We start from the raw sequence: 23,657 nt of genomic DNA on the forward strand, positions 1-23,657 counted from the left end.
AATCATTCCTGTCCTTTTATGGACCAAAATTGGTTGCAACTACAAAAACAGGGCAATCAACTACTGGAATCACTATGCAAATATTAATATAGTTAAGCTACTAGTTTTATTACATGTCCTACTCCCCAGCACTGGAAATAGTGCAGTGTTTGTTACAGAAGCAACAGTCTGACAGAAGACAGACTGCAGATAAGAGGACTTGGTTTGAAAAACCAATTCCAGCCATCAGGGTTGGTGAAGGAAATCAAGAACTGCCTTCAGTACCAACAACCACTAATGTTACCTTAAAGCAACCTCCTGCCTCCACCCACACTCACTGCCAGGTATCGGTACATTACATCCATCTGGGCAGCTCTTTGGTATGAATATGGGTAGTTCACAGGCCGCTCCTCCTTATGCCTGGAAACAGGTATGGGCGGATAATGAGACAAATGGCCCCTGGGCACAGATATGGAAAAGGCCCCACAACCTCTCCTACACAGGAGCAGGACACACAGATTTTGTGGTGGTTTTGTCATTTTGGTTGTGTGTCACCTTGAGGTAGTGTTGTGCCTCTTTTTTGGTCATTATGTGTCTGTTTGAGGTGATTTTGTGTATTTTTTGGTTGTTTTGTGTCTGCCTAAGGTAGTGTTGTGCCTTTTTTTGGTCATTTTGGGTCTCTTTGTTGTAGTTTTGTGTCTGTCGGAGGTGATTTTGTGTTTTTTTTAGTTGTTTTTTGTCTTTTTGAGGTTACTTTGTGTATTTTTTGGTTGTTTTGTGTCTTTTTGAGGCAATTTTGTGTCTGTTTTAGTCGTTTTGTGTCTTTTTGAGGTAACTTTGTATTTTTTTAGTCGTTTTGTGTCTTTTTGAGGTAACTCTGTGTCTGTTTTGGTCATTTTGTGTCTGCTTTAGGTCACTTTGTGTCTGTTTTGGTCATTTTGTGTCTGCTGTAGGTCACTTTGTGTCTGTTTTGGTCGTTTTGCGTCTTTTTGAGGTAACTGTGTATTTTTTGGTTGTTTTATGTCCGCTTGACGTCATTTTGTGTCTGTTTTTGGTCTTTTTGTGTCTGCTTGAGGTAATTTTGTATTTCCTTTAGTCATTTTGTGTCTTTTTGAGGTAACTTTGAGTATTTTTTGGTCATTTTGTGCCTGCTTGAGGTAATTTTGTGTCTGTTTTGGTTGTTTTGTGTCTGCTTGAGGTAAGTTTGTGTATATTTTGGTCGTTTTATGTCTGTTTGAGGTAATTTTGTATCTCTTTGTGTTAGTTTTGCCCCTTTTGTAGTTATTTTGTGTCTATTTGCAGTTCCTTTGCATCTCTTTGTGGTCTTTTCGTGTCTCTCTGTGGTCATTTTGAGTCTCTTCCTGGTCGGTACTTGTCCATGTTGGTGACATATTGTAGGTAAGGCCGGGGGGAGTGGAATGTGACACTTTGGGCCCCTGGGCCTGTGCCTAGTAAGCCCGTTCAGTAATCTATCCATGCTTAAGGGGCTTTACAATTTGTACAACATGCTACATCCTCTTTCCTTCGACCCCTTCACAAAGAGCAAAAGAGGAGGGATCCCTCTCCCTGGACAACCAGACCAACAAAATAAAACTACAGACAATCAGGATGACAGAATTATGGAGAGAATGTAAATATATAAGAATATAGATCTGGGAAGATGTCAAACAACAATTAAATGAGAATTTAAGACATTTAAGGACATCTGTTCATCAACACATGGTGGCTTAGTTTAGAATCCACATATTATACATTTGGTCTTTCAGATGTTCATAATAAAACAATAACTACACAACAACTGATTTCATTTTTTATTCATAAAAATCCATGCAAGATAAAACTACAACTATTGTTCACTCATGTGTGTGTGTTTGTGTGTGCGTGTGTGTGCAGTCTCATGTGAATTGACGAGAGAAACAGTCATATTAAGAGAGACACCAGCAACTGTAAACAAAGGAACTATTCCATTTCCTCAAGTGTGTAAAGAAAAAAAACAACATTTGGTCCTTTAAATCAGACAGTTTTGTGTTCGTAAGAGGAACTAGAGGGATTGTTAGTTTGGTCTTCAGGTTTGATAAGAGCATGGCTACAACATCTTTACATATGCAATCCTCAAGTAACCCTTTACAGTTTCAATCTACAATTAATGTACACATTTATCTACAGTTCTCTATACAAGTACAGTATATTCAGAGGAATCTTCTATACAAAGCCACTTGTGTTATATAATTTATTAAATCAAGCACAAGCTAGTGAAACTAAAAGACAGGGAGTTAACCGAAATTTGTTGCAAAACATATCTGTATTAAATCAAATGAAATAAACATTACAGTTTATTACCTATAGAAAGCTAAATTGACAATTTGAAATTATATATCCAACCTACTGACTATCATTTTACTAATTCAATATCAAACAAATATTTCATACAGACATGTGAATCTTTCAACCAAGTAATTTGTAGTTACAAGCCCATATCAGAGGGCTTATGTGAAGGAACAACTCACAATCATTAGAATGTATCAAAAATAAAATCATGATTTTTTTTTCCTATTGAAGCATCACTGTATTACTGTTAGCGAGTTAGCGAGTTGTTTGGGCATTGGTGGGGAAAGTTTTAAAGGAACACTTCACCCACAAAATAATAATTTGTCGTGCTTAATTCGTAACAAAAGCTTTTTTTCTCGTATGAGCACTGAAAATGGTTACCATATTGATTTACTGATTGACTGGGAAACACATGTAACAACAGCAGAACTCATCAAAACATCAGTTAACAAACTCTTGTTAACAACTTGTGCAGTATAATCCAAGTCTCATTTATCCTGTCGTAGGCTCAGTACTTCCCAAACTCAAGCATTTTCACTAAAACCTTACTTTTCAGAACCGAACTGAAACTGAAACTTATCTATGCTTTCTTCAAAGACAGACTCCAACACTGAGGTTTTGTTTTTTAGCAAAATATACATGTGTTTTGGAAGCACTGAGCATACGACTGGATAAATGAGACTTGGATTATACTGCGAGAGTTGTGTCAGAGTTTCTAAGTGGATGTTTTATTTGTTTGTTGACGTTAAATGTGGACCCCAATCAATCAATAAATCATTTTTTGTGGTGATTTTCCGTGGAGGCATGCAAAAAACCCCCAAAGTTTTCTTCACAAATTCAAGGTAACACAGCACGACTAACTGATTTATGAATTGTCATTTACTGGGTGAAGTGCTCCTTTAATTAAATTGTAGAGAAATTTAGACAATATTTTTGGTGTTTTTGTTTTTGGTTGAAATATATAATAGCTTAAATTTCTGATTTGATTAAGGTTCAGATTCTCAGCTGGGCAAATTTACGGGTAAAAACATGGCTGAGGGATTTTGGTTACTCAGGCTTAAAGATTGTTATGATTGGTTTGAGGAACTTATGTAACAAAAACAAAAGGTTTGATATTTGCCAAGTTATTCTGTCAGCTTCGAATAGCACTTCCTGGTTTGGACAGTTAGGGGACAAAGGTAAATGACATCATTCATTCGTTTAGTTGTTGAAGTCTGTGTACTAATGCAGAAGCGTTTGTAAATAAACAGCCCTTTTTTCCCCAAAGAGGTCAGCCTGGTCAAACCAGTGTATGTGCATGATATCCAACACTTTCCCCATCCATCTCCAAAGTGACTGTTACAATCATATCACTCACATTTTTTACATACAGTACCACTCAAACAATAGCAACAACTTTAAAGCCAGAAAAAGTCTTTGTAAGTATAGCCTGTAACTTGCTGTGGTAGTAAGACTCACAGCAATACTGGCCTCTAGTGGGTGAGATTAGTCATCACAGTTCTGAGAGAAGGTGAGTATGGCATACAGGCCATTGACTGCTGGGCTCTAGAGATGTTCATTCTGAATAGTAAACAGCTGCCACCTTATGGTGGATACATCATAGTGCTCTTAGGAAGCATCATAGCACAAACTCAAAAACAATACAAAAACGAACCATTTCAAGTCTACAGTGTGTCAGGAACGCCCACACAAGACCTCACACATTAGTGGAACTCATCTTGGCTGAAATATATTCTAGCTGTAGATCAATTTAATTTGGACCCTCCAAACTCGCAACCTCGGACAAAAAAAAATCTACATCTTGGTCTCGCTGTCCGCAGGCCTCTCATTCTCGTACTCGTTCTCCTGGCAGATGAGCTGGTACGGCTTCTTGTCTGCCTCCTCCACCACTGAGTTGCCCACCTCGGGGTCCTTCTGTAACTCGTGGCGAGACAGGTGTTCCACTATGCCCGCGCCGATGGAGTCTCCGAGGACATTGGTGGTGGTGCGCAATCGGTCCCTGAAGAAAGACAGAGGACAAGTGAGGACGAGGTGACAAGACAGGACAAGATGAAACAAGATAAAAAAGACAAACAAGAGACGGCAAAACAAAATTAGAGAAGATTTAAAGACTAAGATTAGGTACATCTCCAGTGAAATGCAATCAATTTAAATGCAATATTAAAATCACTGCATGAAACTTGTGCATTACAATTTAGTCCCTCTCTGCCTCTTTGTAGGCTCCTGTTTTATAATTGCTCATGTTTCCAGTCTGCAGCCCAAAGTTGCAGGCTGCAGTGCACGCATTCATGGCACCCTGGATGGTTCTGGTAATAACAGTTTCATTAAAGACATTAAAAATTAATTCAACATGGACTGTTTGTAAATGTGCGTTAATAAAAAAAAATAGCACGAGAATACTGGAAGCATAGTTTTAATCGCCGCAGGCTATCTTCAAAGCACAAGAAACACAGCCAGCAGATAATGAGGAAGTTGGGCTTCATGCTGGCTTTGGACACCGACGGAATAAAAACCAGATGGACTGAGGGACAAGGAATGTGCAGGGAGTGTCTCTGGAAGCTGTCCTATAATCCACTCAAGAGCGTGCAGCACACCAAATTGATCTCTTTTAACCTCTTAAAATCCCCCTGGGTGAAGCCTAATTGAATTCATACCACACTACAGTTGTACTACTATGATGTAACAATATCTCCTCATGATTTAACCCTTGTTATTTGTCTCTAAAGAAAAAGAAGAGGAAGGAGAAGAATAATCACCTTTATGTCCAAGTTTGTGTTCACATGCAAGGAATCTGATTCTGATTTTTTTTTTATTTCTCTCAGTGTACAATAGAGAGGATTATATGTTCTGTAACATGCCAGGCCGGGGCAAAGTGCCTGTTGTGTTTCTTCCCCCTGCTTTTCTTCCTCTCTCCTTCCTGTTTTTTTCTCAAGGTGCCAACAACCTGACGGACTTCCATCTGTGCAGTTCAGTCAGTATGCTCTCCTACCTCGCCTGTCATCATTCAGGGTCCTCAATAAAAGGAGCACACCTAAATTTGAGCCTGAGTACAGCTAAAAACCTGAATTTCCATTGTTAAAAATAAATAAATAAATACAGAGATAACAGAGATGTGTGACACAGGATGCATTTGTAAATAGTCACTCAGAGTGCACCACACTCTCAGAGCGGCAGAGCGTACTCTGGGCATTCTGTTCGGCCTGGAGCCAGGTCCAGCCCTCATGATGCTCTCTGCTACCTTTTTTTCCATTATCATTTCCTGTTAGCCTATATCTTGGGCCATCACAAGCTGATAACGAACACCACCAACTGGGATCTGTTTGGTCTCAGAGGGGCCAAACCCCCTTTTTCTCTGACATGGCTAAATGATGTAAATGCAAATATTAGGGCACTACGATGGCATGAATAGTCATACAAGTATGACATTTGGCAACGAGTATCCTGACACAAAGGGGAAAGTAGCAAAATGAGATTCTGGGGCTTGCTCCCATTTTGTTTCAAAATATCACACACAAAAAGACAAACAAAAAACATGACTGTCCGTTTGACAAATTCTCACCAAAAATGATTATTTTTAATCAATTCTTGTTTAATTTTATTGCTTCACTTGTATGTACAAAGCTTCCCTTTTAAATAAGCTTCAATTTGAGCCTAGGTTGACCTTTCTATCATGAAAATTACACTTGCTTTGGCCTAAATTCATCACTATACCTCAAATCTGAATAGATAGACTGGCAGAGTGCCAAGTGCGGTAAAAGTGAACCTTAACAGTTGAAAATAAATCATTTTCATTTTTCACTTTTCCAATCAGACACAGGGTTGTCAATGTAAAATATTTCTTTGCTATGAATTTTAAAATCTAAATACTTTTGTTTCTGTTTTGTCAACATGTACACAAGTATGTGCAAGAATAGGTGTTCATATAAATATTGTATGAATATAAATAAAGCACAAATGACCAACAATAAAAAAATAAATAAAAACAAAAATGTATATACACTCAAAGTTTTCTGTAAGCTGTAAATGATATGAATAGTGCAAGAAATTTGAATGGATATTCATAGATTTATAGGATTTATAAAACCATAATTTTCCATCATTTATCAGAGTGCTGGTGCAACTTGAGGAAAAGTCTTCACGTTTTTCAAAATCAGGTTTTTCATGTTTTTTTTTTTAAATAATATTATCATATATTAAGTTTTTCAAAGATGTTGCATAGTCAATATTTAATGGAGACACACACATATGGTGACTTGCACCGATGGTGACTTTATGATGAATATTTTATACCTAATATTCACAAATACAATTTCTGTCTAGTCATTTTATTAACATTTAGTGTATAGTATGGAATTGTTTGTTTTTATGATCTATGGATACATTGCTGCTTTTTTTTTTTAACTGTGTCTAGTAGGGTGTCCTTGAGTGCTTTGAAATAAAATGCATAATTATTATTAATATTAATACTTACAGAAACCAATCAACTGCAATGATGAGTGTGATGTCATCAGTGGGCAGGCCTACAGACGTTAGCACTATCACCATGGTGACCAATCCTGCCTGAGGGATTCCAGCTGCTCCGATACTGGCTGCCGTGGCCGTGATACTGAGGGGGAAAAGTGCACATCTAATCATTCACCGCAGTGTGACACTGACAGACGCGTCCTTGTTATGACCTTTCAGTCATTCCTTGGTAATAGCTTTGAGGAGGGTCTCTTCAAATTCATAACCCTGGCTGGAATACATCTATCCTTAGTCACAAAGCGAGTCTGGTGGTTAGAGAGTCATTTATAAATCTGCAACCAGTGGTTTTGAGGCTTGGAGATACTTTGTTTGGGTTAAACAGCATTTCCTGCCATGATGAAAGACAAATGTGATAGAAATATTTTCCAGTACATCCACAATTGATTCAACTCTCTCAGAGCAGGCGAGGTTTACAGAATCAAATCCTTTTGGGTCCTTTAAAGTCATAGAATTACTTTATAATGGATTTTTTAAGAGCAAACATTGTAAAGCAAGTGTCTGTGTGTCACATACCTGATGGTGAGAATCTGTCCAAAGTTAAGGTCATAATCGTTGACCTGAGCGATAAAGATGGCAGCCAGGGCTTCATACAGAGCAGTGCCATCCATGTTGATAGTGGCTCCGACAGGGAGCACGAAACGGGTCACGCGCTTGTCCAATTTGTTGTTTTCCTCCAGGCATTTGAAAGTGATGGGCAATGTGGCAGAACTGAGAGACGACAGACGGAGACGGAGGGTGGAAAAAAAAACAGCAAAACACAGACATAGGGAAAAATCAGCCCAGACTCCTACAATCATTATCTTATTGTGTTTTGTGCCTGTTTCTTTTTTGTGTGTTTGTTTCTAAGAGACTTTATTCATCCTGAGGGAAGTTTATCTTGGAAATAAAGGCTGCCACAAAAAAATACATATTGCAGAAACAGACATAAAGTGCACTCAAATACATGCAACACTGCCCTAAGTTTCGTTTCCCTTAACTGTTTCTTAAACACTGAAGCAAAGTCATTTAATTTCCCTGTACGCTGAGTGCTGTACCTTCACCTTCCTTATCAGTCTGTGAGATTTTGAGTTAGACATAACGCAAACACAAACCTTGAGGACGTTCCCAGGGCCGTGATGAGTGCCTGCAAAATCCCAGCAATGAAAACGAAGGGGTTCTTCCTGGTGATGACGAAGTAGAGCGTTGGCAGGACGAAGATGGCGTGGATGAGCAGGCCACAAATGACTGTTACTGTGTACATTCCCAGCTGGCCCCCCATGGCTGTGATGTCATCCATCTCCACGATCTTACCAGCAATCAGGAACAGAATACCGATAGGAGCATACCTGGGGATCCATGAGTGTGAGTATATAATCCAGATCCAACACTTTATTCTGTCCTCACTCTATCCATCAATCCTTAATCTATCCCTCCTGGTTCTTACCACATGATAATGGCGACCAGCCTCATGATGGCTTCGTTGAGACAGTCGAAGAAGTCCTTGAGGGGCAGCCCCTGCTCCCCCATGCTCCCAATAATCAGACCGAAGCAAATGGAGAACACCACCAGGCCGAGAGCGTTGATTCCATTAACCGCCCCTGGCACTGGGATCATCTCCTCCCGGGTGATCTCCTGGCTACCATTGAGTGTGAATATGGATTCATTCACTGTCATCGTCACATGGACTACTTTCTTGGCGTACTGCGTCTTGAACTGAATTCAGAAAAGGGAAAGAGGATGGGTTAAATAAGGATTAAAGCCCAGGGCAATGATATTTTTTTTATAAATACTTCCATTCAAGAATAACACCTGAGATTCAGGGTCACTGAAGAGTCTAGCAAGAATATGTTGCTTGTTGAACGTGAAAAAAATGTGTCCCCAACATTCAGAAATTCGCAGGCGAACATGTCAAACACAAAAATGTACATTTGGCTCAAAACTCAGTTGTTTGTGCTGTCAACTCCGTATATAACCATCTGGTACACAAAAATAAGTCACATCCCACCAGAGTACCCATCTGTCCAAAATGAGTTGGAATGAGGAAGTGAAAGTGACACTGAGACAAGGGCCTCAGTTAAAAACTTTGCTGTGTCAGGCATAAGCATCTGCTGTGTTTTTATATAGGCATGGCATATTTAGATTTAATTGCTGAGGAATTTCATTTCCAGTCAGTAGTAAAATGTCCACAGGAATGACAATTGCAATACGAGCATAAAAAAACAGAATCATAGCCTCATGGTTATATGCCTCTGGGAACCAGACAAGTTGTAGTTACAGTTTACAGTCCTGTCCATCCAGACTCATACAGTATGTGGCCAGTGCTTTAAATATGGATGTTGCTGCAAAGAAGGTAAAAAATTCTAAAACTGGTTCACACACGTATGTTCAATACAGCAGCGCAGAAGATCTGAACAACTGGCACAGTTTCAAGACAGAAGATAGACTTGATTTTAAAGTTGTTTTACTTGTTTATAAAGCTTTAATTTTGCATTTTTTTTTAGCTTTCTGTCATTTTATGTTCCAGCCAGATCACTAAGGTCCTCCACTGCTTTACTTTTAAATGTTCCTCATGTGTCCCATGTTAGTCCTGGTGAGAGCGCTTTCTGTTTTCATGGCCCTAAACTGTGGAATTCACTACCTCTGGATATTAGGATGCCTCTCTCTATATCTTTAAACGTGAATTAAAGACCTATCTTTTTAATCCTGCTTTTAATCTGGCGGAACATTACAGTCTTGATTTTTAAGTTTTAACCATTGGTTTTTACCTGTTTGTTTTTTTTTTCTATTGGATTCATTTATTTACTGTCTTTTTATTCCATTGAGTTTTACTCATATTTTTTGTTAGTTTGTTCTGTTTTGGTTGGTTTGCCTTTTTAATATTTTATGTGTCATTCCAATTTTGCCATATGAAGCACTTTGGGCTGCATGTTTGTATAAAATGTGCTATATAAATAAAGTTGAGTTGAGTCACCAGTGCAGTATCTGGCCAAATGTCTCCCCTTGTGTTCCTGAGGTATGACGTTGAATTATGGCCAGAAAAGTGTTTTTACAGAACATTGTGATGCCAAAGTGAAGCTGACCTTTGACCTTTTGAAAAGTCATCACTTCATGATTTAATCCTATCAGACATTTGTGTGAAATGTTGTCAAAATTAGCATAAGTATACTTAAGTGGTGGCCAAAAACATGTTTTGTGAGATCACAGTAAACTTAACCTTTGGACACCAAATTCTTATCAGTTTATCCTTGAGTAAAAGTGAATGTTCGCACCAAAGTTGAAGAAATTCCCTCAAGGTGTTCTTGAGGGAAAAATGTTCACTTGGGTACATATGCTCAAGTCAAAAGAACATGTCACATAGCTGCAGCACAAAGAAAGAGGCAGGATGTGGTGGCAGAGTTACCTGTTTGGTGCACGCCTCCACAAGGTTAGGAGGAAACATGTTTCTAGGAAACAACAAAAGAAACACACTTTTGTCACAAATGACTGCAAATTACAAACACACATCGCTTAAAAACAGCCAAGCAATGAATAAAATATTCAGAATCAGTGTGCTGGAGTGCTCATGTGAGTGTATGTGGATACTGAAGCTGCGTACATGTGTGTTTAGGTACCTGATAAGGTCCAGGAAGGCATCAGCGGGGCTGACCTGCTCTATCTGCGGCTGCTTGGAGAACTCATCCTTCGATCCTTTTCCAGGATGAATTATAAGCACCATGACGATACCGATGAACACAGCAATGACGGTGGTGGTGGTGTAGTAGATCACTGCCCTCATTCCCATTTTACCAGAGGCACGGCTGTCCAGAGCGGCCATACCTGGAAAGGACATGTTCATAAATGTAGGTGTTTCCTCCAAAGAGTTTCTTATTAGTATTTATCCACTGGTATTAACAGAAACATGGATCAACTTTCAGTCCCAAGCAGCTCCTGTAGAGGGAGCAGCAGTGTAGCAACAGTGCTGTACACAGCTTCATCTGGCATCCTGTACCAGTCACTGAGCAGTGTTTCATTCAATTGCTTTACAATTACACACAACTGGCTTTCAGTCACATGCACAAAACCAAACGTTGCCTCATATAGTTGCATCAAGAGAATAAAAATAACAGGCTGCAATAGTATCAGAATTAAATGAATAAGAAATACTGTGTCTTTGCTGCTGTTTCTGTGCATGGAAAAACACATCCCTTTCATGTTTTGTCATGCTACCCCGTGACCTTACAGTCTGCATTGATGTGCCACTAACTTCTGTTCCTATGAGCATACAGTTAGCCTGGGAAAAGGTGCTGTAATTATAGGTGGAATACACCCATCTGGATTATCTGACTAACTATCTGTAACAACAAAGAGCAGCAGGAAACACAATCTGACTCTGACCTTTGCTGGTGGGAAAGCAACACCTACTGTACAGCAGCAAGGGGCAGATCTAACAACAAAACCTGTTTATGCACTGTATATTCATATACAGATAGTAAATGTTAAATTATGTCTGCAGGAAGAAACTAAAAAACAGGGAGCAAAAAGTTTCACCCCACAGTATACATCATTGTGTCAGATTTGGTCATACGACAGTGCTGCATGTCCTAAGTGCGACATTTGTTTGTTGTGAACACACAGAGCAGATAGAGTGTCAGTTACAGATTAACAGTCTGACCTCAGTTGAATATTTGTGCGAATAACCTGAGAAAATACAAAGAGTGGCGATTTAAACAGGAAAAAAATGTGTTGCAGCACGATTCAGAAGAAAACAGACGATGGTTTCTTACAAAGAAAATGCTCCCTGCTACGTCTGGCAATCACTCCTGCAACGAACCCTGAATGCTATCTAATTATACAGTACACACAACCTTGAATATGTGGTGAGTTTTATTTTACAGGCCTACTGGAAAGCCACAAATCAATTTCAGGTTTTGTGAGAAATAGTTTTGAGAAAGCTGGTTCTCGGTTAAGAAATGATAAACCACTGCTGGGGGAGGGAAAATGTTTTATATGAGAGTTTGAGGGCGTCACAGAGCCTGGAGGCTAAACTGTCCTCCACCGCTCTAATAGCATTAAACAGACTTTGTCAGGATAATGGTAGCAAAAAGAAATACAGCCATTGAGAGAACTGGATTTGGAAACAGACATGCTGCCTCAATAGACGTGAGAGTGACGTTGTATTTTCAAAGTGTCAGCTCCTATTATGGCCATTATCTTCATTCAGAGCTGTACAAGGCAAAGCAGGCTTTGTGTGATGGGAGATGTATGTGTTCCTTTCATAGGTGGCACTTTGGGACTGTGTGTGTGTGCCTATGTGTGTGTGTATGTACCCTCTGCCCCTGCTTTGGCCCTCTCTGTTCCTCTTGTCTCAACATGCCCAGGACTTAAGCTTTTATCCAGTTCTTTTTGATCCTCTTCCTCCCCTCCTCATCCTTCCCTCCCTCATTCTCTTCACCCAAATTCTTCACCTCCTCTCTCCACCACCCCTCCATCCCCACCTCTTGTTTCAGGGTGCCCCCTTGTGCCCCTTCCCCTGCTCTTCCTCCTCTCCCACCCCCCACATCTTTGCCTCCCTCCTCTCTTTTTCTTGTACGCTGATCTTATTGCTGCAATCCTCTTTCACTGCCACCCTTTTCCTCCCAACCCCCTGTTACTTCTCCTGCTCTCCTCCTATTCCTTTTCTGACAGCCCTGGGAAAACTTGTTGACTTAGTCAGCCCCGCACGCACACAATGATCCCCAGCCTGTTGTCCAGGCAACAACGGACGCAGCCTCACCAATTCCATCCTTTCAAAAGAACGAAAGGACCAAGATTGAAGGAAAGCAGGGAGAATGACTTTCTTTCTCATAAGGGGAATGTTCATCAAACACAAAAGTAGGCCTACTTCAGGGGGCGGGGGGTGAGTTGAAGCGCAGGACACAGCTATTGCAAGAGGTCTGACCAGAGGGCAATTAACATCCACGGATGCTGAGCAAAGATTGACTTCATGGTTCTAGCAAGAGTTTACCTGCAGTCAGAAATATCTCAACACGTCAGTCTGTGGAGTTTAAAAGTTTAGAGTTGAATAGATCTAACAGAAAATGAGTTGCTTCTGATGATTGATTTTTATTGGTTTCACCCTCCTAAATTGTTTCATTTGGTTCTTTTCTTTGTCTCATGTGATACTACGCTGAATAGCTTGGATTTTGAAGAGCTGGTTGGACCAAACAGGCACTTTGAACATCTAACCTTAGATAACTAAGATTAGTTATGTTGGCACTGGAGGCCAGGGCAATGCCATCTAGAGCAGTGGTTCCCAACTGGTCCAGCCATGCGGTTCAGATTTATCCATGGCCATTTGTTGAAGGTCCACACAGTTTAATACATTCAGCATCATACTTGCTTCAGCCATGTCGTCAAGACAGTTTGCTGTCATTTTTAAGTAGCTGTCTGTTATTCACTCACTCTACAGCAGGAAACCACACTTCAAAACAAAAGCTCTGTGCCAGATATTCACTGTACTTCAAAATAAAGTGTGATTTTTTTGACAAATTTGGCACGTTTATGAGTCACTTGCGGTCCATTCAGAATGGACCTGCGACCCACTTTTGGACCGCGACCCACCAGTTGGGAACCACTGACCTAGAGTGACTTTATCTTTAGATAATGTGTTTCAGAGGTGTTTGAGGCCAAGTACAATACCACTTTTGCCAGTGTTTAACATCAGGAAATTGCAGGTCATCCTGGTTTTATGTACTTAAAGGCCCAGACACACCAAACTGACATCAAAGAACTGGCAGGGGTGAAGGCTGACTGTTGTATCACCTCACATTGCCTGTGTCTTTGCCAAAAAGTTGCACTTAAACACACTGTAAGACTAAAGCCAACAGTCAACTAGCACCTGCGTTCTGCAACTGCGTGAAAGGAAATAACTCTCCACACCAGTAGGGGGCAGTAGTCTGTATTCGTCATTCAAAAAGAGAAACCAGTCAGCCAGTTAGCACATTAACAACACAACCTGGTGTTGAAAGAACAAAGGATATTCACCATGCACTAGTGAACAATGACATGAACATTTACAAACCGTTTCTGCAAAAGAACTCAAGTACCTTATATAACAAGTTTGTTTTGATCTCACACTATCTTGACTTTAGTTGTTTGTTTACTTTCCTCACTTCCATTTCTCTTCTCTTACACTGATCTGAACTGCCAATCAAAGTGATTTCTCTCACCGACAGGCTCCGCCACCTCTGACACCAATTCAATATGCTGAATCAGCCGACAAAAAACCAACAGTGGTTGCAACGGTGCAGGACAAACTGCAAAAACTAGGGTGACAGGCACTAACCAAAAGCCCAGCACTGACCTATAGCCAACCATCAGCTGGGTGTGGCAGGCCTTGGGGCATGCTTGAAGTTTAGCTAAATGATTGGCTTTATTTAGCTTGATCGACAGATATAACTGGGTATCATCTGTATAACAATAAATTGAATTGATTAACCAAGAAATGTCTATAAAGTGAATTATTGTTAGATGCAGCAGTACAATAGCTACAGCATAGCACAGATACTGGGTAAGACGAGGATTTAAACAATGATCCTTTTGAAATAAATATATATATTGCACATTGTAACGACACAAACTTGTGTGTAGTCTGTGCTAAAATGCACACAAGACTAAGCTACACTGGACTCATAAAGATGATGAACATTTCTCTCTGAAGGCTATACTTGATTTTAGACACTGACTGATGTTTAAATAAGGTTTTACATGAAATACATATCATAAAATCATGGTAATGTAACACTGCAAGGGACTTTTTCACCGAGGGAGAACATATGCTTTACATTTTTCTTCATGTTTCTTACATACTTTTACATATTCTAAGTGAAATACTCAATTCATCAGTTGACATTTATCAGACAGTTCTTGTGACTTCTTCAATCATTTATACCATTACATTCCTGCTTTTATTCAACGAACTTACAAAGAATCCGTCCAGTTATTTACTACAAGAGCTGCCCCCATCCTCCTCTCCATTCGTGTCCTGTCTTTACTCCTTGTCCTTGGCTTCCCCTTGACTCCCTCCCCCTTCTACATTTAAGCTCCCCTTCCAGCAACCTCCTCTGTGATCATCCTCCTTTTCCTCTTTTTACTGCCCACATCCCCTCTCTCTGTCCAACCCCTGTCTTGGCTCTGTTAATACTCTGTGGTGGACTCCCAGGTTCCCCGAATGAAATGCCTGGAGACAATATGGATTTTTGGACCACATGTCGAGTGGTTTGTTCGAAGTCTCTCATAATTTCTGATCCTTGGTTCTCCTGACTGTCTGTCCACTAGTCTTGCTTTCCTTCATTTCCTACCTTCCAGGGCGCCTCAGGACACTGCTCAAACTGATTCCCAATTCAACCTCGCTTTTAGACAGGATCAAAATTCAGAGGCAGGTCCCTTTCTGGGACAACCCCTTTCACATAGAGGCACAATTCAGCATTAGGAGCATGACAGCCCGTTTACTGAGGGGCCTCGTGTTTGCAGAAAAGAAGTCATATGATCATAGCTCTGGATCCTCTTACTCTCAAAGTCGTGCTCCAAGTCATGAATGTAAAGATATCACTGCTCTAGAAATAGAGTTTAGTTACATTCATGCAGTGATTCTTATGGGGAAGTAGGTGAATCCAGCCTGTGCTATGGGGTAGAAATGCAGCCAAACATACAGCTAAAGTGTGTCAAGACATTCTGTAAGATCAAGAGAAGCTGTTGTCCTCTAAAGTTACCTAAGACCATGACTGAGGTCATAGTTTCCGCAAAAATCTGAAAAGTTATGGGAGAAAAGAGGGACTTTCAATGATGAGTCAAACTTTTCATAAACTTGAGAGCTGTGCTGCAGGGTTTCAAACACGTATATCATAACCTTTTCTTTCCCAGTGAATAAAGCTAATCTAATAATCTATTGATTCTCCTGTTTTATTGCTTTGAAAGTCAAAATTCTTTCAAGACCGCGAGTTTAAGAGTCACCATTTGAGGGTGTGTGTATTTGTGAGTTATTTCTTTCAGCCACAGTAGTTGCTCTGACCCCTGACCTCAGTCTACTCTATTAAATCTTTAAAAGCTAGCTGATGATATCTCCATAGGAGCTGTAAAATCACTTGTACATTTTAGCGCTGTAATAATTCTATCAAGGAGGAGTTTGTTTGCATTCAGTGTGCTTACATTCCTGCAGGGTGGAACCAGATCACCTCAACCCAAAAGCACATGCTGTGTGCTCTGTTTTGCTGTGGCAAACTGACATGACTCAAGCATCATTAGCAAAAGAACTTTTGCTTGCTTTTGACCTGACCGTTGAAAAGAAACTTAATCACCAACTGTTTTGATAACTGACTGATTGTTTCAGTCATTTTTCAAGCAAAAATGTCAAAAATTTGCTGATTCCAGCTTCTTAACTGTGAGAATTTGTTGCTTTTCTTTGTCATTTTTGATAGTAAATGAAGAGTCTTTGGGTTTTAGACTTTTGGTTGTACATAAGAAGCAATTTGATTACATCACTTGGGCTCTCTGTAACTGTGGCAAACATTTTTCACAACTTCTTGACATCTTAAAGTCTAAATGATAATCAATTAATCGGGAAAATAATTGGCAGATTAATCAACACTATAATAATATAATGATAACAATATTTATTTGTATAGCACTTATCTAAATAAGCTACAAAGTGCTTCACATGGGGCATAGAAATAAGAAAGCAAAACAATCCAAAGGAAATAAAACACAAAAGTTACAAATCACAAAAGTACAAATCAGGCATTAAAAGGAAAAGCTTTCCTATCAAAACACGTTTTAAGCAATGATTTAAAAACAGGTAATTCCCTCAGACAGGCAGAGAATTCCAGAGCCTTAGGGCCTTGCTGGCAAAAGCCTGGTCACCTTTCCTTACCAGCCTTGACCTAGGGATGACTGGTGAGGGCAGGCTTGAGGATCTCAGGTCACGACTTGGAGCATAGGTAGTATTAAAAGAATTCTAATTTTTTGGAAGAGTTTGTGTTTATACAAAACAATGAAGTATGGAATGTGTTGTATTCAGACCCTTGCTCACGCAATAAAAATAATTATATAAAAAAAATATAAGTTATTAAAAGAATCTTAAAATCAATTCTAATATAGATAATGGTTGCAGTCCTAATGCGGTGTGGACTTTTTAAGTGGCACAACCAAACTACCACTCCATAACAACACAAAATAAACATGACATTCCCTGCAATAGATGGTTTCAAGTCTCTTCCTGGCAACAACAGTGTGTTGCTTGTGACTTATTTGTTGTCCCATAGCAGATGACTTTCTAGTGTAATGATTATCAGCTTGGCATCTGATAACTTCATAACTTGGCTAAAAGCACACACACAAACGAGAGCCATGTGCTGGATGACTTGGCTACAGAACAGCCCTCTTTGTTGGTTTCCACATGTTGTGGCTGCGGTCATGTGACATGATGTCAGAGGATGCTGATGTTACGCCCCACTGCAGCACAAAGCAGGTTATTATCGTACAGCGTGGCTCTGTCATCCCTTCGGGAGACGGGCCTCTTCCCCTGTCGATCACTGCTCAGGGACTGGACATTTGGTCTCAGTATGCCCCGCCTGCCTTTGTCAGTCAGTGCTGCTGACCAGTGTTTTTGGAAACTCACATGTTCCATGACTCTATCTATACCTCTACCTCAATAACAAGTGGAGGCTCTACTCAGTAATAAACCTACACGCCTCTGCCCCTGGAAGAAAACATCCCTACGTGTCTGACTGGGTTTATGAAGCATATCAACAGTGACGAATGAACATCCCTGGATTAGGACTGAAAATCTCAGTGTCATATGTTTGTGATTGTCCTCAAACACAGCCCCAAATACATGTGAGCTGCAGAGGGTACAAGACGTACTGAAAGCACAAAGTGATCCACTCCATAAATATCTGAATTGCTTGTACAATTAAAACACAATAAAGCTGAGATTGCGTTGGGCGTATTGTATCAAGATCAAAACCATTACAACACAGGTCAAATATGTGAATGAGACCAGCAGTGTAAGTTCAAAACATATCTCTCTTTCTCTGTCTCTCTGTCTCTCTATCTCGCTCATGAGGTCATCCTTACCCTGTCCGCCACTTGGCCCAAAACCAACAACCAGTGTCGACTGAACAAACAGCTGGCTCACTCTGCCACTCATGATGTACATGTCGGTCATTGGAGCCACAAAACAACAAACAACACTATCAACACATGCTGCGTGCAAAACATGTAACTAAAATCTCAAACAGTGTCAGAGAGTGGTCCCACTTTCCCATATGTGCACACTGATGCTGTGCTATACTTTCACTTCAGGCCAGGAGAGACACAATATCAGGGGGCACAGTGGTAAAAGGTGGATGGGTTTTTGTCTGGTGTATTTTTATAGTGACTGCCAGAAAGTTGTGGAGCCATTCTGAACACAGAGGCTTACAAACATGTTGCAGATGTGCTGATACAAGAAAATATTCAGGGTTTTTCTGGTATTAGGAGATACAGTAGTGAGCTGTGGGTGGTGACTAAGTTACATATTTAGAACAAAACAGTGTCATACAGGCTTGAACCGTAAGTGTTATCTGAGGAACATTTGAACTAAAAATAGCTGACACATTTTACAGTAACCACTGATACAACCACATAGGAGTGCGGTGTGTAAGCCTTGGGTATGCAATGTTGCCATATCTATTTTGTTAAAGGGACAGTTCACCCCAAAGTCAGAAACACACATTTTCTCTCTTACCCATAGCACTATATATCAGTCTAGATTGTTTTGGTGTGAGTTGTCAAGTGTTGAAGATATCAGCCCTGGAGATGTCTGCTTTCTCTCCAATATAATGGAACTATGTGGCACTCGGCTTGTGGTGCTCAAAGTGCTTAAAAAATAAATTTGAGAAACCCAGCAGCAATGTCGCTTTTCAGAAATCATGACCTGGTTACTCAAGATAATCCACAGACCTTGTTGTGACTGTGAGCAGTTTCATGTAGGAGCTATGCACTACATCCACCAACTGTATCGCTAAAGACAACATGCATCTACTGCTAGCTCACCTAGCACCACTGAGCTAGCTAACGTTACCACTCAGCTGAGGAGGATTTATTAATGTTTACATTCCACACTGTCACGGGCATGAGGCTTTCATGCTAGAGTAGATGCATCCTTTCTTCTGCATGGTGATAGAGTTGGCAGGTGTAGTTCGGCAGAAAAAAAATAGTTCCGACATGAAACTGCTCACAACAAGGTCTGTGGATTATCTTGAGTAACCGGATCATGATTTCTGGAAAGATACATTGCTGTTGAGTTTTTCAAATGTATGTTTTTGATGCTAGTTTCAATATATTCAAGAGATGGCAGACATCTCTATACGCTATATCTCCAGTACTCCACTACAAGCATGAGAAATATTTGAGTTTGATTATGAGTGACGGAAAATAAATGGTTTCGGCCTTTAGAAAAGTAGGAATATTATAATGTCTGTGTGGCTGGATAGAAGGATACAAGAGTAAGAGGTAAAATCAACTGATTGAATGAACTAACATTTGGGGGGGATGTCCCGATGGAACTGAAATGACCTGACGCTCAGCTCATACCTGTGATGAGGCTGGAAACCAGCAGGGGCAGCACCAGCATCTGAAGCATTCTCATCAGCAGCTCTCCGGGGAAAGAGAAGAACTTCACCTCCCGGTAAGACATGTTATATGGCCGCAAGGCAAATCCCAGGATAATGCCTGCAATGGGGATCAGATGTGGAGGCAAAGTCAAAACTTTATTAGAACATTTAAACTTTTGTTGTGTCAACATGACCAGACCTTAAGAGAGTCCCAGATTTGACACCTATACTTGGATATAATCATGTTCAAGCAAAATTTATGAATGGATATCAACAAAAGTCTCAAAGATGACTGCACTGTAGACTCTTGAGTAAGTACACTAGTACTGTTTACTTACATGTCCCAAAATAAAACACACTGGGCTGATGGTTATTAGTAAAGATGCAGGAGAGGTGTGACTACACCGATAAAGATTAAAGGCAGGGAGGTTAAAGAATGTGGTGACATCATCATTGCTGGGAAGACTTATTGTGCAATGATATTCATGGTAGGCATTAGCATTTACTGGTATTTTGAGGGAGGAGGTGTAGTTTATAGACTCCTCAAAATACCACTGATTGTGCAATGATTGTCACTTCTGCTGTGGTCATTTTTCTAACTTGATTTAATTGTGAAAATGTGTGCAAAAGTTCTTTGCTTCAGTGTCGGGGGAGTCTATTCTCTCGACAAGCAGTTTGTCCACTGCAGCACTAATCCACCAACAGGGCCCAGGTGGCTGACCCAGCAGCCTGAAGTGAACAATATCCTGAATTCAACAATCAGTCAAATGTGTTTGTCATGGCATGGTGTAATTCTAGCCAGGCTGCAGATGTGCAGGCAGTGGGTGGGCCTGGCTCACTTCCTACTGGGCCAGTTTCAAAGGTTAATGGCAACAGGTCAGGGGTCAGCTACAGGGTCAGATAAAGGCCTGTCCGCTAAGTTCATCCAAGGTCCCTCTCATCCGGTGAGTTTGTTTCAGTTCTTTTCCTTCTTCCTTCCCGCTGCGGGGGTGTTGATCACACCAGATTGATGGACTGTTGGGTTAAGGCAGAAAATCTGCTGCCCTTTTCTTTACAAGCTTGAAAAGAGGAGGGGTCAAGATGGAGAGGAGCAAAGTCTTCTCCAATAATCATCAGTTTTAAATCAGCTAAATCACCGATAAAGTGCGGTGTTTGACAGTGTCATGTGTGATAAAGAGCAAGTTCCCACTCACCAATAATGACAGCAGCGATGGTTAAGATCACAAAGGCATTTCTTAAGAAGAACTTTTTCATATCATCCTTCGTGATGCTCTGCACTCTCTTCTTGGCCTGCAGAGATCGAGACTGGATCCCAGCACGGATCTGGTGGAGACCACTCCGGCTCCTCTGCGGGTTTTCCCCGTTGCTCTGAGTCATGGCGTTTCTTGGAATCTTCAAAGTTGCTTTTAACGTGCAGGAACTTGATCTCCAGGTAAATGTTGAGGTAACACCTTAATCGTGCTGCTAAGCCACTTATTACCTGTTGCTCCGTGTCCTCTCTGTCACACCTCTCCAGACAACTGTCCTGAATGAAAGGGAAGGACATATCATGAGAGTTAGATAGATACTTGAGCGCAAAAAGACAACTGATGAAAGGTAGGCAACTACTCTGTCGCACTCTTAGTTCAGTCTGATGATAAAGGTTTGTTGTGCTGGACTCCACAGCTACTGTCATGTAAAACCTCTACATATAATGTGCAGCACATGCAGAGTAGACGATGAAATAATCAAGCAACCTCCCAAAATGCATTATAAAACATAAAATACATCAACTCTTTTATCAATGAAATGCGGTGAAGAGCACATGTGTTGCACTAACAAGGCACGCAGACTTCCTCATACGTACACTGGAGTAACTACAACGCCACATGTGTGGTTCTACTGTCACTGATTACAGCCTCACACTCATATGCATGCAGACATACACAGACACACACAGACATAGTCAATGCTGAAATGGTAAAATGCATTTTGAGACGTATCAAATGGTAAAATACCGAGATAGAAGTTGTTTCTGTACCTTTACACTTGAGCAATAACTTCTTCTGGAGTAATGTCTCAGTTATTTTGGGAAAAAGTTGTGGTTTAAAGCCCGATCGGTGTGAGAGGGACAGAGGAGCTCTTTGGCTGTGAGCTGGTTGGTGTGAGCAACCAGCAATGAAGGGAAAGAGCAGAAAAAGAGGAGAGGGCGGAGGAGAAAAGAAAGGAGGGAGCAGTGGCGGGGATGAGGGAATAAAAGAGCCAGTGAGAGAATGGAGGCGGTGCCATAGTAGAAGAAAAACTAGAGTTAGTCCCTCACACAGCGTGGGCTTGTGGGGAGGTGAGGCGGGAACTAAAAAAGTGAAGTAATTTAGAGAAGGTGGGGGCGAGGGGGTGCTTTTCAGACAGAAGGGAGCGGGAGGAATAATGAGCTTTCCAAGCAGGAAAAAGAGAAAGGACCTTCTTGTTTTCTTCTGTCCCTCTCAGCCTGCCTTTCAAATAGTTCTTCACGCTTGATAAGTTCAGCCTGATTGGAGATGCCTGTGGAGAGTGAGTCAACAGAAAAATGGAAGTCCTCCATCCATCAAAACATATATGGAAGTGGATTAGCCATTCATACATTTATTTTGGCACATCTTCAATAGACACACTCACCAATCCATCAATCAGTGTTAGTTTACTACATATTTACACCAGACAAAGGAAGTCTTTTTTTCTTCATGAAAAAACTGTGCAGTCTTTAGTTGGCTAAGCTAAACAGAGTAGGTAAATGTTTACCAAGTGCCAGTGGTGCAACTGGGACTCCGCAACTTTTGGTGTTGAAACAAACAATTTGCGCAAATAGTGACGCATGTTTTAAATCTAGAGGTTTATGGCAAACTGCCTACTATGCTACTTGGACAGTCAGCTATATCTGGGCCATTTAAAAGTAGTGAGCGTTAGCACAAGAGACACAGTGGTTAGGAGGCAAAACGCTTCCAGTGAGGATGATGCGAACACAAGCAGGCCGATGACCGCGAGTTTAGTTTGGCAGCAGAGCTCAGGAATTCACAGCGTGGCATGTGCGATGTGATGAGGGCAAGGGTATGTGCGGAAATGTGCGCGTGTGAATGTGTCTGGGAGAAAAGTGGAGGAGAGAAGTAGAGCTGAAGGCACCCTTTCTGTCTCATACTAGGGGAATCCGTGTTTGGCAGGGATATTGTCCATACACACAGACATTCACACACACTCACAGTTCTTCATGCTGCATATGACCTCAGTAAAATTATATAACCCCAGATTCTGGCATGGGTCTTATATGCAGATAAATCTGAAGGATGACTCCGCCAAAGAGTTTTAAAGGTTTTAACAGTAGCTGCACTGGCATGTGTGTAAGGGAACTCAAAGAGGCAATGAAACATTTTTAGCTTACGTCATTTAAAGCTTCAACTCAGCAGTAACATAATGACAATGTTACTCACAATAGTCCACAGACCTTGTCATGGACTGCTCTTTCACTTTGTGTCAAGATAAATAGTGCAATACTTTAATGCAGTATAACGATGTTCTCGATGAAGGAATTCAAAAGGTCTGTGGGTTATTGTTTGTAAATGCGCCAGTCTGTTTGGAAAGAGAATTTGCTGTTGAGCTTAGTGCTTTGATCACTGCAGACCCAATGCAACTGAGGTCCAGGTTTATGCAAGTTAAAGTGAAACTATCATAACGGAAAGACAAGTTAAAAGAAAAAATGTAAAAGATATGAAACTAGCATTCGTGAGCTCACGCTGCAGGTCAACATGTTTGCAATCAGGGAGCAAATATTTTCAGACTGTAATCACTTTTCATAACATAACGGAGCAGCAAAGGAAAGCAAAGAGTTGTCTGTGAAATCATCGTTCCTCTGAGATGCTTGAATAACCATCATTAGCTCTGAACAAACAGGCAATTACTGTCTGAATTGCAGGGAGAGAGAATATGTACAGTGTTATCTTCCTCTGTCATCCCCTGGGCCTCAGAGACACTGAACAGTTTCTCTCAACACTTCAGTCTGAGGAGTTTAGACTGAGTTGCTAACTTATTAGTGCACAGACCGGCTATCATTGTCAGCGGTGGCAAATCCCCCTACACAACTACTGTTACAACTTTTATTCAGAAGATGCAAAGAGGCTGGACATCCATGTTGGCTCAGCCTGGCAACTTACTATCAGAGTTGTTTGATATATGATACCGTTATAATAGAGAATAACAGATGTAATATTCAATGCTGCTCATGCAGCA

General features: G+C 40.7%; 1 protein-coding gene across 2 annotated transcripts; it reads right to left on the reverse strand.

Annotated features, from left to right (window-relative positions):
* Window positions 1–1,775: 1,775 nt before the first annotated feature.
* On the reverse strand, window positions 1,776–21,599 carry slc1a3a (solute carrier family 1 member 3a). Of its 2 annotated transcripts, none has more exons than XM_050050577.1 (10): window positions 21,442–21,599; window positions 20,615–20,946; window positions 19,402–19,539; window positions 10,422–10,626; window positions 10,211–10,253; window positions 8,255–8,523; window positions 7,923–8,156; window positions 7,345–7,539; window positions 6,779–6,913; window positions 1,776–4,306 (listed from the first exon to the last, which is right to left on the reverse strand). In XM_050050577.1, the coding sequence occupies exons 2-10, from the start codon at window positions 20,796–20,798 to the stop codon at window positions 4,102–4,104; spliced, it is 1,608 nt and encodes a 535-aa protein (XP_049906534.1). In that variant the 5' UTR covers window positions 20,799–20,946; window positions 21,442–21,599; the 3' UTR covers window positions 1,776–4,101. The 2 variants fall into 2 exon arrangements, with proteins under 2 accessions (XP_049906534.1, XP_049906535.1); XM_050050578.1 differs by having other exon boundaries at window positions 20,615–20,941; window positions 21,442–21,595.
* Window positions 21,600–23,657: the final 2,058 nt, after the last annotated feature.

The sequence above is a fragment of the Epinephelus moara genome, chromosome 8, assembly GCF_006386435.1.
Source record: "Epinephelus moara isolate mb chromosome 8, YSFRI_EMoa_1.0, whole genome shotgun sequence".
Classification (NCBI taxonomy): domain Eukaryota; kingdom Metazoa; phylum Chordata; class Actinopteri; order Perciformes; family Serranidae; genus Epinephelus; species Epinephelus moara.

What these genes read in the sequence shown, in the direction of transcription:
- slc1a3a (XM_050050577.1), bottom strand. Translation starts at nt 20,798, where the DNA reads ATGACTCAGAGCAACGGGGAAAACCCGCAGAGGAGCCGGAGTGGTCTC. An exon ending in GGTTTCCAGCCTCATCACAG is followed by an intron (nt 10,627 to 19,401) that starts GTATGAGCTGAG and finishes TGTCCTTTCCAG; the next exon opens with GTATGGCCGCTCTGGACAGC. An exon ending in GCCTTCCTGGACCTTATCAG is followed by an intron (nt 10,254 to 10,421) that starts GTACCTAAACAC and finishes GTTGTTTCCTAG; the next exon opens with AAACATGTTTCCTCCTAACC.